This window comes from Centrocercus urophasianus, unplaced genomic scaffold (genome assembly GCF_019232065.1).
Source record: "Centrocercus urophasianus isolate 14NV4802_14NV808 unplaced genomic scaffold, USGS_Curo_1.0 seq_18, whole genome shotgun sequence".
Taxonomy (NCBI): domain Eukaryota; kingdom Metazoa; phylum Chordata; class Aves; order Galliformes; family Phasianidae; genus Centrocercus; species Centrocercus urophasianus.
In genome coordinates this window covers 8,009,503-8,022,976 of record NW_024884733.1, presented here as the reverse complement: position 1 = coordinate 8,022,976, position 13,474 = coordinate 8,009,503, and the positions used below count along the sequence as shown (strand labels likewise).

The following is a 13,474-nucleotide window of genomic DNA, read 5'->3' as shown; positions in this document are numbered from 1 at the left end:
AAAATATTTTGGGTGTTGTCTTCAGATATAAGAGTTAGTAGTGAACTATTTGAAGGTGAAAATGCTCGGTACTTCCTATCTTCTAAATAGCATGTTCATATACATGTTATTATTTTATTTCAAGAGAAGAGGTTGAATAGTTAGATTTATTTTACTTGTATCCTGTGAAATAACTGAAAATAGTCATGGAAAAACTTTCTATTTTAAAGTCACACTATTCCTGTGTTGTGTATTTGCTATGTGTAACAGCTTTAAATCTGTAAACATCAACCTTGTGTGACTTTATTGAGATGAATTACAAATTTTACTATAGCAACAGAAGCAACACTCTAAGTAAGCTGCTTACTCTGCTTTTAGTCTAAGTTATGTGTTGCAGAAGGTTGACTTTTCCCCCTTGCCCATGCAAGTTTCTTTAACCTGAAAATAATCTGCTATCTTGAATTGAACAACAGCTGGAGAAGAGCTTTTCTTGCCTAAGGCTCAGATGCCTTCTCCTGCCAGTGCTCACACCTCAGCCATCATGTGCCTCTAGAAATTGCTGCGTCTAATACTCCCAGACCAAAGTCTATAGGATGGCATGTTAGTGACTACAGAGAGTGTGTTGATCCTTTTGTAGAAGAAGGCTGAAAGTTATCAAATAAAGTGACGTACAAAGGAAGCCCTTCCGGTTAGCAACTGAAAATCTACTCTAGGTTTGCCTGTATTAAATGTAAGAATGAATAAATAATCATTTTATATATATTTGCTGTGGATGTCTCAGGCTCCTTACAAATCTGGAAAAGTGTGTCTTCCTTCCTCTGTATGTATAGGTATGTGTGTATAACATGAAGTGAAAAATGTAAGGTCTACATTAGTAGAGCATGGAACAGGGAGACCGTACTCAGCTGTCCCACTGCAGGAGACGTATTTGCCTTGCCCTTCTGTAACTCAGCTTTTCCGTTCCTAAAATTGAGATGCTGCCAGTTTACATGTAGTGGCACTCAATCTGCTTATGCTTTGTAAAACACATGAAACCCTTCATGAGGAGAAGTCTGAAAGTGCTCTTTTTTGGGAAAAAATAAAATTCAGCACATTTGCAAGGAGAGGAAAGGAACCTATTCCTCTGCCCTCTCATGAGCGTGTTGGCTTTTGGCATGTTCACAACTTCAATAACTTGAAAGTTAGGAAAATTCTTTGAGAGAGTTTAAGCTTAAAACTCAATGTACAACTGCAAGTGCTGGGAGAACAAATGAGTTTTACGGGGTGAAATGGCAGTCCAATCTTGAACATGAAAGCAAAGCCCTCGCTATTAGCACAGGAAAACATTAAGATTCCAAGATTTCACTTGAGAAGCAGAACTAATTAGAGAAGATTAACAGAAATGAGGCATGTAATAGCTGGAATAGGGCATGACTGCACTATGAAAGGCTGACTCGCTGGACCTCTCATCAAGGTTAAGATCTAAAGAATGCTAGACTTTTTTCAAAGGCAAGTGGCAAGTTTTGCAGATGTTCCCGAGGCAGCTGAACAGTCATTGCTCTGTTCTGCACTTCCCCTGTCTCAACTCTGCCAGCCTTGATGTCAGGGTATGTTTCTGACTGTGGGGATTTATTTCAGGTGTACATTTGTATTCCTATTGCTCTCCAGTGGATCTGAAGAGGTATTGTCACCAAGTCTGTATTAGATTGGTAACACAGTGGAGATCTGAGATGTTTATATGAAGCTAGTAACTGATTTTTCTTGCACTATTTTTTTTTTTTAAGTTGGGATCTGAAATATACTCTGAATTCTTCTTTTCCCATCTTACTTTCCATCTCTCAATCTTTCTGTCACTAACTGGCTTCCTACAAGCTCTAATAATCTCTTAATTACTGAATGGTAATTGTCATTCCAGAATTGGTTGGATGCATTTTCTGATGTAGTCCCGTAAATGACTGACACACAACTACTGTAATAACAGGCTCAGATAAACTGAGAACATTTCACAGAACAGAATCATGGAACAGATGAGATTGGAGGGGGCTTCTGGAGGTCATCTGGTTCAACCTGCTTGCTCAAAGAAGTATCAGCTAGAGCAGAAAGCTCAGCGTGAGCTTTCCGTAATGATTTCTTTAAAAATTCCTTATTTTTCGGAAGCCAGACTTACTGTAAGCATGCGTAACCTCATGCCTGTGGTTAATGCAAGTGCTGGTGCTTGTGAGTGATTGCAGAAAAGATGCAGTCATCCATGAGGAACCAGCATTCCTTAGCCTGATTCAGAGGCACAGTATAAAAGATGTGCAGGGCTAGAAGAAGACAGGAGAATCTGTTCCTCTGTTGCCTGGATGTTAATGGTTAATAAAAGTAAGGAAAGAGTTCTTCTGTCTGTAGTAAAGATGACACCACGAGTCTCAAGGAGGCATAATTAAATAGCACTGGCAAGTTGTCCTGTGGGTTTCCGCTAGAATGGCTTGTTTCTATGCAAACCCAAAGAAGAAATGATGCAACTCAGGATGCAAACATGTTTCCAACTGGTTGCTATGCATGTTATATGGAAATCTCTGTGAATTGCAATGACAGTGTCTTCCTGATTTTAGTAGTAGTGGTGATTTTTCCCTCAAAGTTAGATTTAAGAGCTGAGATCTAATGAACAAAGCCTCATTGTCACAAGCAAGTTAAGCCTTAGTGAAGATTAAATAATGTAGTGCTGTTTATGATCTCAGGTATCTCAAAGAACACCATTCTCAGTCAGCTTGAAGTGAAGCCATTCTTGACAGCAGCCACAAATCCCTGGTGCTGTAAAGCAGAGCCATGCAGGCCCTACTGTACAGCACAGCAGCATCTATACTGAAGCCAGAAGGCTTTTAAAGTTAAGCTAGAATAATCAGAACTGTAATCAGCTCTGTTGGATGCTGTACGTGGAATATAAGAAGTACTGAAAACATATGCAACTCTTACTGGAGTAAGATGACTGGGAGGCAGGGATGAAGGTTGGGGGATACAGCAGCTCCACTGTCAGCCATTTCCACTGGGCAGCAAGAATGCTTGCAGAGGTCTTCAAGAACAGAAAGTGCCCATGTGAATGTCATCAGGCGTTTCCCCAGACAAAGTGCAATATCTGAAGGTTCTTATATGGCTGGCAGACTGTAATGATTCATTTGGTCTAATTCTGCTACATGTGTAGAGTTACGACCTCTTCCTTCTTTCCATTACTTGTTGGATCACTAGGTCAGTCTGATGAAAAGATTTCTATCCGGATTCCTTTAAGGTTTTTAGAGCCAATCATTTCTTATGTTTAATCCTATTCAAGACTTCCCTCTAAACACATCTGTTTCTTCACTATCATGGACAAAGGCAGAAGGTCTGGGATGTCTACTTTTTCTTTGGGAAATTCAGTGTTCTTTGGAAACAGCCAATTGAATACAGAAATGGAAATAGTTTTAGGCATCTTGCTCTTCTTGCTCTTGTCCACGTGTTCCAGAATGCGTAGATGTAAGACTAAATTGAATCAGACATTTAAGACATACTTAAGAGAGAACAGTACAGATAGTCACATCAAGCAGAGGGCGTTTTTACACACACTGAGGTATGCAAAATGTTCAGTACCATTAGTAGTGAATAAAGAAATACAAATGTCAGCAGTGTTTAATGTGAGAGAAGGGATGTGTTCAGCTGGAAAGTCTGAAATGGTGTTTCTTGCAAAACGTGTGCCAGCTATTTTCTTTTTGCAGTTGCTTTGTAGAGAAACCTATTTTCTTTCAGCTCTCATGGGATATATGTTCCAAATAACTACACAGGTAGTGAGCAAAGAGTTTTGGGATTATTGTTCCTACCAACACATTTCTTACATTTTCCAATATTTTAGGATAGAAACAATGTGGAGCTTTAATTTCAACTTCATTTTAATTACTGTTTTGTAGGCTGTACTGTTTTGTAGGGACAGAGCCTACAGGAGCCACATGCATCTTCTCACTTGATATCTCTGATGTAATCTCACATACATTGATGTCATTCTCTGGCTTGGTGCATCCTTTCTCTGCACCATAGCTACCCAAGGAAGGCAAGGGGCTGCTGGAGAAGAGCAGCTACAGTTGCACTGCTGTACATTATATCAGACATCTCCAGTGTTTTTGGCCTTCTTGCAATTATGGGAGTCAGCTGACTCTAAGGAGAACTGTGAGCCCCATGACCTATAGACTTGTCCATTGCAATCAAATTGCATCTCATGTGGCCCATATTCTACACTATGCATGTAATCCTCAGCTTTGCTATACTTCTTTATCCCATCAAGAGAGTTACATGCATAGTTCTGCAGACTTGTTGCTGATAACAGACCCTGTTCTCTTTTTTCTGCAGTGTGGGCACTTGACTATGATCAGTTCAGGTTTAGGTATGGCCAGCTATAGCTACGCTGCTACAGTTGCACCTACAAATTGTAACAAAGCTTAGTAAAATACATTTCAGGGTATTGCTGCATACAGATGTCTTCTCAAGAGCAGATTTTTATAATGGAACTTCTGGATTCCGTGCTGTGATTAGTTCATCAGTGGAGGTTACTAGTGGAGGTTACTTAACTTGCAGTTATTGGATCCTTACAGGCTGATGGCTGTCTAGTTTTCTCCATCCTTGCCTTGACTCTCTGTCAAATTGTTGTTTTCAAAGTTTTCATGTCACAATCTAATTCTGGGGCTTCCTTGTGGAAGGAGAGCTAGTGAAGTGCTCTGCACTATCCCTGCTAGGATTGTCAACAAGGGAGAATGGGAAGCTGTCAAGGACAGTGTGAGCAATATACACTGCCTTTCATCTACTCCTATAGCTCCCTGGGCAGCCTGGATGTGAATCAGAGCTGTTCTGAGCTTAACTACTTTAGAGAGCAGTTGTGGCATTCCCACAACAGAGAAAACACAGCAGTACCTCTGAGAAATAAAGTAAGGGGAATTTCAAGCCTTGCTGTCCCTAGCCAAGTCCTTAGGCTGGGCTATGCCAGTTAGTGTGCTTCCCACAGTCTTGCTCTCAATCACTGTGATTGAGAACACTTTAAAGGAAGGCATCCTGTTTTCAGACTTCCTGAATAATGCAATTGAAGATGCTTAGTCTGTCTCTACTCCAGGAAAGGTTAAGGGAATAGGATCCTAGTATTCGGAGCCTTGGGCAGCCAAGCAAGAGCAGTGAAAAAAAAACAAGGACTTCTCCCCAAAGCATCCATCCAGGCCACAATTATTCCAGCACAGCATTTCCCAACAAAGGCTGTACCAGGCAAGAGCCCTGCCTGGGCACTGCCTCTGAGCCTTGTCTGCTGGAGCAGGGACGTCGCACACAGCGGGTTAGCATCCCATGCCCCTTTTCTACCCACAGAAATATTTAGCCTTAGAAATATTTTGCTTTCTGTCCCCGTTGATGAGATTTCAGGCAGGCAGAAGCTGCCCTAACCCTGAAGTTGCAGCAGCCACCGTGGCAGACTTGTTTTGTTGATGCCTGGAGAGGAGAGCGTGCTGCCTCGGCCCCCAGGAGCCCCGTGGAGCTGCAGTGGCAGCTGCGTGGTGCGTCACCGCCTGCCAGGCTGCCCGCAGAGTGCCTTGTCGCTCGGCGTCTTTGTCAAAGGGCTGGGGCGGTTTCTGCTGACCCATTTTATGGGTGAACAAAATATAATCAATATGAAGTAAACAGAAGAGTCTCGTTGGGAAAAGGTTTATCTGAGTGTTTTGCTGTTTGCTGGACTGTCGACTTTCACGTATTATCGCACTGTGAATGGCTGAAAGACAACAGAAAACTACAGTGGGAACTGATTGGTGAAACATGTTGGTTTCTAAAACCAACGGATTAATCTGTAATATCAATCTAGAAAATAATATCCATACCTTGTCTGTTTGCTGCCTACCCTCTGTGACTCCAGATGAGTCAATTACATTTAAAGGCTTTCTGTAGAAAGTAATGTTAATACCAGGGCCTTTCTTTCTCTTCTTAGCACCGCAAAGAGTAAAAGGAATAATTAGGGTTGCTTGGAGATGGAGGCAATCAAATTGTTTTTATTTATTTATTTATTTTTTAATACTGGGATGTGAATTATAAAGGAAACAAAAAGAAATACTCTTGAGTCCCTGGCCGCAACCTCCTGTGGTAGGATCAAAGGCACTTAGACTGCTGTTTCTCAGTTGTATTATTGGAGGGAATATGATGTGTATCCAGGGTTTAGGAGAACAGTCTAATGTGTATTGCTTGGTAGCTGATGCAATAGATATATTTGTTTGTTTGTTTTCTAAACTTCAGTTTTTAAAAATATGAGTTTATTGTCTAAAAATTAAGCTTTTCTCAAATGAAACATCATAGTGAAGAATTCCAGAATGATTATTTATTATTGCATGTCAGGAAATGCCATTTGAGTTTCCTAGGAGTATTCCTGGTATCTGTTTTGCTGCAGTAGATTCTGGTCTTGAATCACGTATTTATAAGGAATAAGGAGCTGCAAAATTAAGGTTCAGAGGGCAGTCAGTTTTCTATTCCTCTATAGGCTTCTTGCCATAAAAAATGTTCTATTGGTAATCTATTTATTAGTCTTTCCTTGCATGGTATTGTGAATTTATTCAGTGTCCTTAAATTGCAAGTAAAAGGATAAAAAATTTGATTAAAAAATCTGGAAGTCACAGTGTATGGTTTCTAGCACCGAGGCTATCTACCCCCATAGAAATGAGTGCTTTTGATATTTGAAGTGCCAGTTTAAATACCAGAAAATTAAGAGTAGATACTTGCTATCTCAAAGGCTGGGAGTGAACTATTTCCTTGCTGAAATTTCAAAGTGATGTTGTAGACCGTGCACTGAGCTAGGCTGGCACAGGGCTGCCCCTGCTTGGATCAGCACTAATCCTTGGTGCAGTGCCATCTGCTCACCCTGTCCAGGAGCTGTGCCCAGCTGGGTCTGGCCATGGCACGGCTTTTGTGTCCTGGGGCTGTAGTGCACTGGGTTCCTATAGACACCCAAGTTGGTGCTGACTGCCCCGTCTGTGTCACATCAGCTTTAATCAGCAGTCTGGACACTCTCTGACAGATATTTATCTAATCTATTCATCAAAAAGCTCTGATAGGGAGATTTGATTATCCTGCAATTGGAAAAGTTCACTGCAATCTCACCACTGCTTGTGGAATCTATGGCTGCAGAGTGCCTGCCCTTCGGAAGGTCATGGCAGCAGCCGATAGATGTTGATTACTATTGTCTTTGGTGTAGGAAACACTGTAATCACACCCTCTGCCAGGCTTCTCTTGCTATGACCCTTTCTTACAGGTGACATCTTTCTAAATGTCTCCCTACTTCTGCTGTCCCTCTTCAGCATTTCCCTAATTGCTTTTCTTTCTTACAAGCTGGATGTAGTCAGTACTGAAGGGTGCACTGATTGCTCACCCTTGTCTTGCATGTCATTTTCCTGTTATCACGTAGTGGTAATATATTTGCCTTTTCATACAGTTTTTCAGTAGGAAAGTATTTGATGTGGTCACAAAGACTGTTTGTTCAAACAATTCAGTTTTGCAGTACTTTAAAGAAATACTATCATTACAGATGTGGAAAAGTTCCAAAATCTAACAGTAGTTAATGACTGCAGATTCCTGTCTCTCAGTTCTGTAACTGAGACAAGGTAATAGGCAGGAAAGAAGCAATCCACCTATACCAGAAACATGCACTTTAATCCCAAAATTAACTAATAAAGCTAAAAAATTTTAGAAAACCAAGTGCCTCAAGACTGATGTTGGCTCACTCTTGCTCCCACTGAGATAAGAGATGCCAACAGAGCCATGCTGTTTAAGCTCATTGAGGGCAGCTGTGTTCTGGTCATGGCTAAAACCTGCCCCACTGCAGAACTGGAAGAGTCTGGCTGACTTCTCAGTCTGCAGCACAGATCTGTCCTTATGTGTCTATGGTAACACTGGATTTAGAGACCTCTACACCTCTTAAGGATAGCTTTTTTTTTCTTCTTTTTTTTTAAAAAAAGAAACAATAAAATAACATCTGGGACATCTGTAGAATGAATTAAAGAACAGCTTGGGTTGGAAGGAACTTCAAAGTTCACCTAGTTACAAACCCCTAGCTGAGGGGTTGTTGCCAGCTATCAAATCAGGCTGCCCAGGCTGCATCCAACCTGGCCTTGGCACCTCCAGGGGTGGGTCAACCACAGCTCTCAGGGCAGCATGTGCCAGGGCCTCACCACCCTCTCTGTGAAAAACTTACCCAACATCTAATCTGAATTTGCATCCTTAATGAACTTTCTAAATTATTAAAAAAAAACAACAGAAACTGGGAACCAAAGGTCACCAAATCCCCATGCCAGTGCTCCTGGGGCTAACTAGTTGTAGCTGTAAAATTTGGCTGGGCGGACCTTTTGAATAGTTTATGTGTCTATTAAAACATTGTTTATGTCTTCTGTTCACATGGCACTTGAAGTGCCTGGCACCAGTTTCTCCTGTACAGTGATGCTGTATCAGTGTTTCGAGATCAGCTGTGGAGTCTGTGCAGCTAGCTGAGCACAAGTGACACACACCCTTTTGCCCAAGCTCTTCTCTTTCCCATCTATCCCTTCCCTAGTAGATCGGTCACAGGGAGCATTCAACTTGGAAGCTGCTCTGTTGTTGAAATGGTAGATCTAGCCTTAAGGATGCCTGTAAGAACTGGAATTAAAAGGCTTAAAAATGAGCGTGGTTGGGAGGTTTTTAAGGTCATGTTTATGCAAGTGAAACAAGGTTGAAGAAGTTACTTCCTTGTTGAAAAATGATAGGGCATTAATCTCACTTAGGATGATAGCAGGCCTCTAAATAAGATTTCCTTTTCTTACATAATATGGGAACAATGTACAACAGCTAGAACAGGGGGAAAGCTGTAGTGCTGCTGGTGCTCAGACATTAGAGGCTGTGGCCCTGGTGCAACACTCCTCAGCGCAATAATGAGGACCTGCAGAAGTACAGCATCTGCTATGAATGCATTGACTGCATCTTAACAATAATCCATTGGAAAGCTACTTGCATCATTGATTGTGCAGGAGGGACTAGTGGTATGAGCAAAACCACAAATCTCTTTATATGAAGAGCTTTATTCCGAACATAGTAATTAAGCATTAATTGGAAGTTTAGTGAGTAATGGGAATAGTTGCAGGAAACTAAAAGAACTTGTCCACGGGGAAAAATTGCATAGTGCCAGCATCCCTGGGGAGCAGAAAAGAATTGCAGAGAAAGCTTGGATGTTTTTTTCACATTAATCTCAGATGAAATTCCATTCCTAATTTATTAACATTTTGGGGAAAAATTATGAACGTGTATTGAAGGCTTACATCCAGTACCCAGAACTCATAACCATGGGAACAAGGCACAAATGAATTTATGGGGTTGTAGCATTGTTCTGACGCTAAGGGAATGGGAAGGACTACTTCACAATGGCCATTTTAGACATTACCTGAAAGTAAAGTCTTTCCAGGCATACCGCTAATCAGTATTCCAACTGAAGTAAGAGATGCTTGAGAACCTTAACTTCCAGGAAGATGCATTCTCCTCTACAAGAACCTTTAAAAAACCTTATTAGAGATAAGTCAGCATTGTGGTGTTCTCTAGGACTTGACTATTACTTCCTTAAATCCAGAAGTTGACCATTACTTCCTTTTTTCATAAATCTGATTTATTGATTGTCAAAAGTGGACAAAAATAGCAGCTGAAAAAAGGGGCAAAATTAAATCAATTCTCTGGTGCATCAGGCAGCAGGAATTGTATCTGGTGTAAATTCACTTCCAAGAAGCTAACAAGATGAAATTTAAGATGGCCAGAACCTATTTTCTTTAACACCACAGCAAACAGGAATCTTATAGTGATACCTTAGAAAGTGGGTTGATATTTCAGGATGTAATTCTGCATCACAATTAAATGTCAAATGTTTTAATACATGTATAATTAAGGAGGAGGAATTACTGCTTTCAGACACCATTGGGTTTATGCCTGACACTTCATTTGAAACACTAGCACAGTTATGATTGTTACACTGTCCTTAAGAGACAAGAAGGCCAGTGTCTCTCTCTAATAAAGGTGTTGCAACAAGGCAGTTTACTTCTCACATCTATTAATCTGTTGTTGGGGGTACCTGGGACAAGTCAGTGTCATGAAAGCCTACATCCAGATGTGAATTCAGTCTTGGGTTTTCCTATGCATACTTCAAAGCTCTTCTATAATAAAACAAGAACAAGTAAAACCTGAAACTTTCTTCTTAATGTATTTCTTAGGACATATTGCTTTCCCTTTTTGATAACTTCACTTAGAGGAATGGGTTTGGAACCAGCTGACTTTAGTTCCATCCCTGCAAAATTCTATTTTGTCAAGCACAAGTATTTCTGGGAACTTATATTTGTTGCACCTGACAGCATCATGCTGGGGCTCTGGGAGGCTAAACTTAACGAGCGGCCTTTCTAAAAGCATTTTAGATAACTAGAATTAAAGAAAAAAAACTGTATTGCTTGTTGGAAGACTGATTTCCAGGTTGAAATCCTGTCACTGTACAGTTTGATGTTGTGTCACATAAATGTAAGATATTTTTACACAACTTGTGGTTTCAAAAGGAACCATGTGTGACAGCGCTCTTATAGAAGCATTTATAGAAGCATTATTTGCAACCAGAAGTCTCTAATAAAAGCTTATAGTCTATTTAATGCTTAATATTGTACAGAAATTAAAGAACATTTTCTCATAATATACACCTGGGTACACATGAACTATTCTGATTGGATAATTTGTTCAAATTTCTTTAGTTCAACCTATTATATTTTTGCTATATTACTTAGAATATTTTGGCTTAATGTAAGAGCTTTCCCGCAAAATGCTTTAATTTCATTGCAACTGTTATGAAATGACCTATCACTCTGTAGTGTCCTATCTGTATGGGACACCTCATTTCTGTGTACCATTTTTCATCTCAGGAGTGTGGATGAGAAGGAAGAAATGTTATAAACCTATATGAAAATGTTTTAGATAGTCTTGCCTTCTAAATGCCATTTATTTCCAGAGTCATTTAAAATAGATTATGATGAGAGACTTTAAGATGCACCTGTGATTAGAATTTTTTGGGGGAAAAACTAGTCCAGTCAATTGACTTCCAAAAAAAAAATCTAAAAAATAACAGCTTATATGATGTTTATACACATCATAAAAACATCTCTGTTCTGCTCCACATCTTTCTCAGCCTTTCTCAGCTTCTCAAATAATATTTTCTAAATAAGTAAGTAATAACAATCAATTCTTCTGCATAGACCTGCTTGGTCTGTTCCCAATTAAATTTTTATTAGCAGAAACTCAGCACTTTCATGTAACATACAGATTCTTGAGAGAGAATACCTATCAAGGTGATTATGTGCACTGCACAGATACAGATGCTCCTGAGCTTGATTCTGGCTGCTGCTGTAGCTGCTCTATGCTGGTATATCAAGTTGTATTACATCAGTTTGCAACAGGCATGAATGTACCTAGGGAAAAGTGAGTCCTCAAGAGTGAAAAGCCTGTAGCTGGAGACTGGCCATATGGCCATATACCAGAGACAAAACTCATGCCACCTCTGAAATGTCACCTAGCCAGCTCCTGTGTTAAGGAAAAGGCGTAATACAACATATCATTACTTTCTCTCCTTTGATATCCTGTGTTAAGCAAAGCTCAACTAAAGCCAAGACCTGTAGTTACCATTTTTTGTTCACTGGTGCCTGGGGGGCTTTTTTCTTGTTTACATCCTAGCAATGTCTTCTTTGTGTCTGATGTTTTCAATGCGAGCTTTTCAATTTTATAAACATCTAATTTGTTACCTTCCTTCCCATGGCCTTTATTTTGTTCAAAATTCCATGCCTCGTTTATAAATGTAATTTAATTATCACCGTTCCTGCTTGTAATTAGACAGCAGAATTTGCTTCAGACTTTCCAGTTGTTCATCTTATAGTAGACTGATTTTTAAAATTGCTATTTATTAGTGCAGGATCTATTCTCTCTTTCCAGAAAATATCCTCTTGTGAGATAACTCAGAACATTTTGGCTTAACAGATTCATATCAGTATATCTCTAAAGAAAAGTGCAAGAATAAAGCCATTTTTCTGTGACATCTCATATGTCATTTTTACTACATTTTAAAGTAGGTATTTTTTCAGTGCCTGTTGATCTAACTGCATCTGTTTGCTTTTCATCCTCTAATTTAGCTCAGGCTGTAAACTGTCCAAGTAACAATTTGAGTGATGCAGCAACAGAAGGTGACCCAGATTACACAACACTGTACGCTAATGCCAAGTCTTCTTGTCTAATGGCAGCTGCTCAAAGCTTTGTCTTATTGCAATTCACATTCAGCATACACAAATCAAACAGCCTCCTCAGACAGACACGCATCCCGCCTGTCTTCATTTTAAGCATGTTTAAGAGCTGCTGCTTTACATAAACATACACCAGCTGAGGCCACTTAGCCTCCTTGGATTTGATTTAGCCAACATCTCTCAGCCCTCTGAGAAAATTGCCAAAGAAACCCACTGCCATTCTCAGCACTTTGCATGCTTCTCTTTTTGTGGAAGTTTGCTGTAAATATTTTCTCTATTAAAAGTAGTTGAGTTTTCATACTCTCTCAAATATATTAGTTGTTTAGCAACTGATTCCTTTGGAGTTTTAATCAAAAAGTCAACATTTATATTATAAAATAATGTGTACTGCTAAAATACGTAACTTGTACAGATGTAGTAAAATATTATGTATTTAAAACAGCTAAGTTTACGTATACTGGGTGAATGGTAACAAAATGCAGACTTCATAGCTAAAATTTTATCAGAACATTTTACTGCCATGCTTTCAGTATGTGAAACAAAATAATAAAAAATGCCTTCGTTCTTCTTTTAAGGCAAAATATTAGTATGAAAATCAGGAAAGCCAACGCACAGTGAATTTATGCAACTTAGCTTTCTAGAACCAAATCTTTTTGGCATCTCCATCAAATGTTTAAAGTCTTCTGACAACAGAAGCTTCCTGCTGGAAGCGCACATCTTCCAGTCTACCCAGAGGACACGTCAGAACAATAAGAAAAAGAACCAATCTTACTTTTTAAGTGGAGGAGCAGGAAAAAACTGAGGTAGAAGACGAATAGAGAGTTAATTCTTGAGTGAGCCATGTTCATCCTGATAGGACATCCTCTGACAAGTTGTCTCTTCTCCAAAAGGCTGGTGCTGATCCTCACAGCTTTCTCCTCATCTCCAGCGCTAAGGTGCCACCAGCAGCACCGAGCCCACCACAGCCCATCGTTGCCCGTGGCCCTCAGCAGCCCGCTCCCTGCAGACTTTGATTTGGAAGGCAGTTGTTCTTGCTAAGGTTTTACTTCAGCAGGTCCGAGTGATTTTTCAAACCTGGTGCAGATTTGTGTGTGAGCTGGACTGGAGTCTTGCCCGGCTGTCAGCAGCGGGAGTGTCACAGTCTGTGCGGTGTGTGGCTGGCAGGGCAGGCAGCACTCTGTGCATGGAAAGATAAAGAGCCTCCTGCATCATCTTCT

General features: G+C 40.1%; 1 protein-coding gene across 1 annotated transcript in view; it reads right to left on the bottom strand.

The window, feature by feature from the left end:
* Positions 1 to 13,169, bottom strand: part of CRB1 (crumbs cell polarity complex component 1) — a 92,193-nt gene extending 79,024 nt beyond the window's left edge. The window contains exon 1 of the mRNA XM_042819750.1: positions 13,030 to 13,169. Coding sequence (XP_042675684.1) covers positions 13,030 to 13,105 — 76 coding nt within the window. The 5' untranslated portion in view covers positions 13,106 to 13,169. The remainder of the gene's footprint in view (positions 1 to 13,029) is intronic.
* Positions 13,170 to 13,474: the final 305 nt, after the last annotated feature.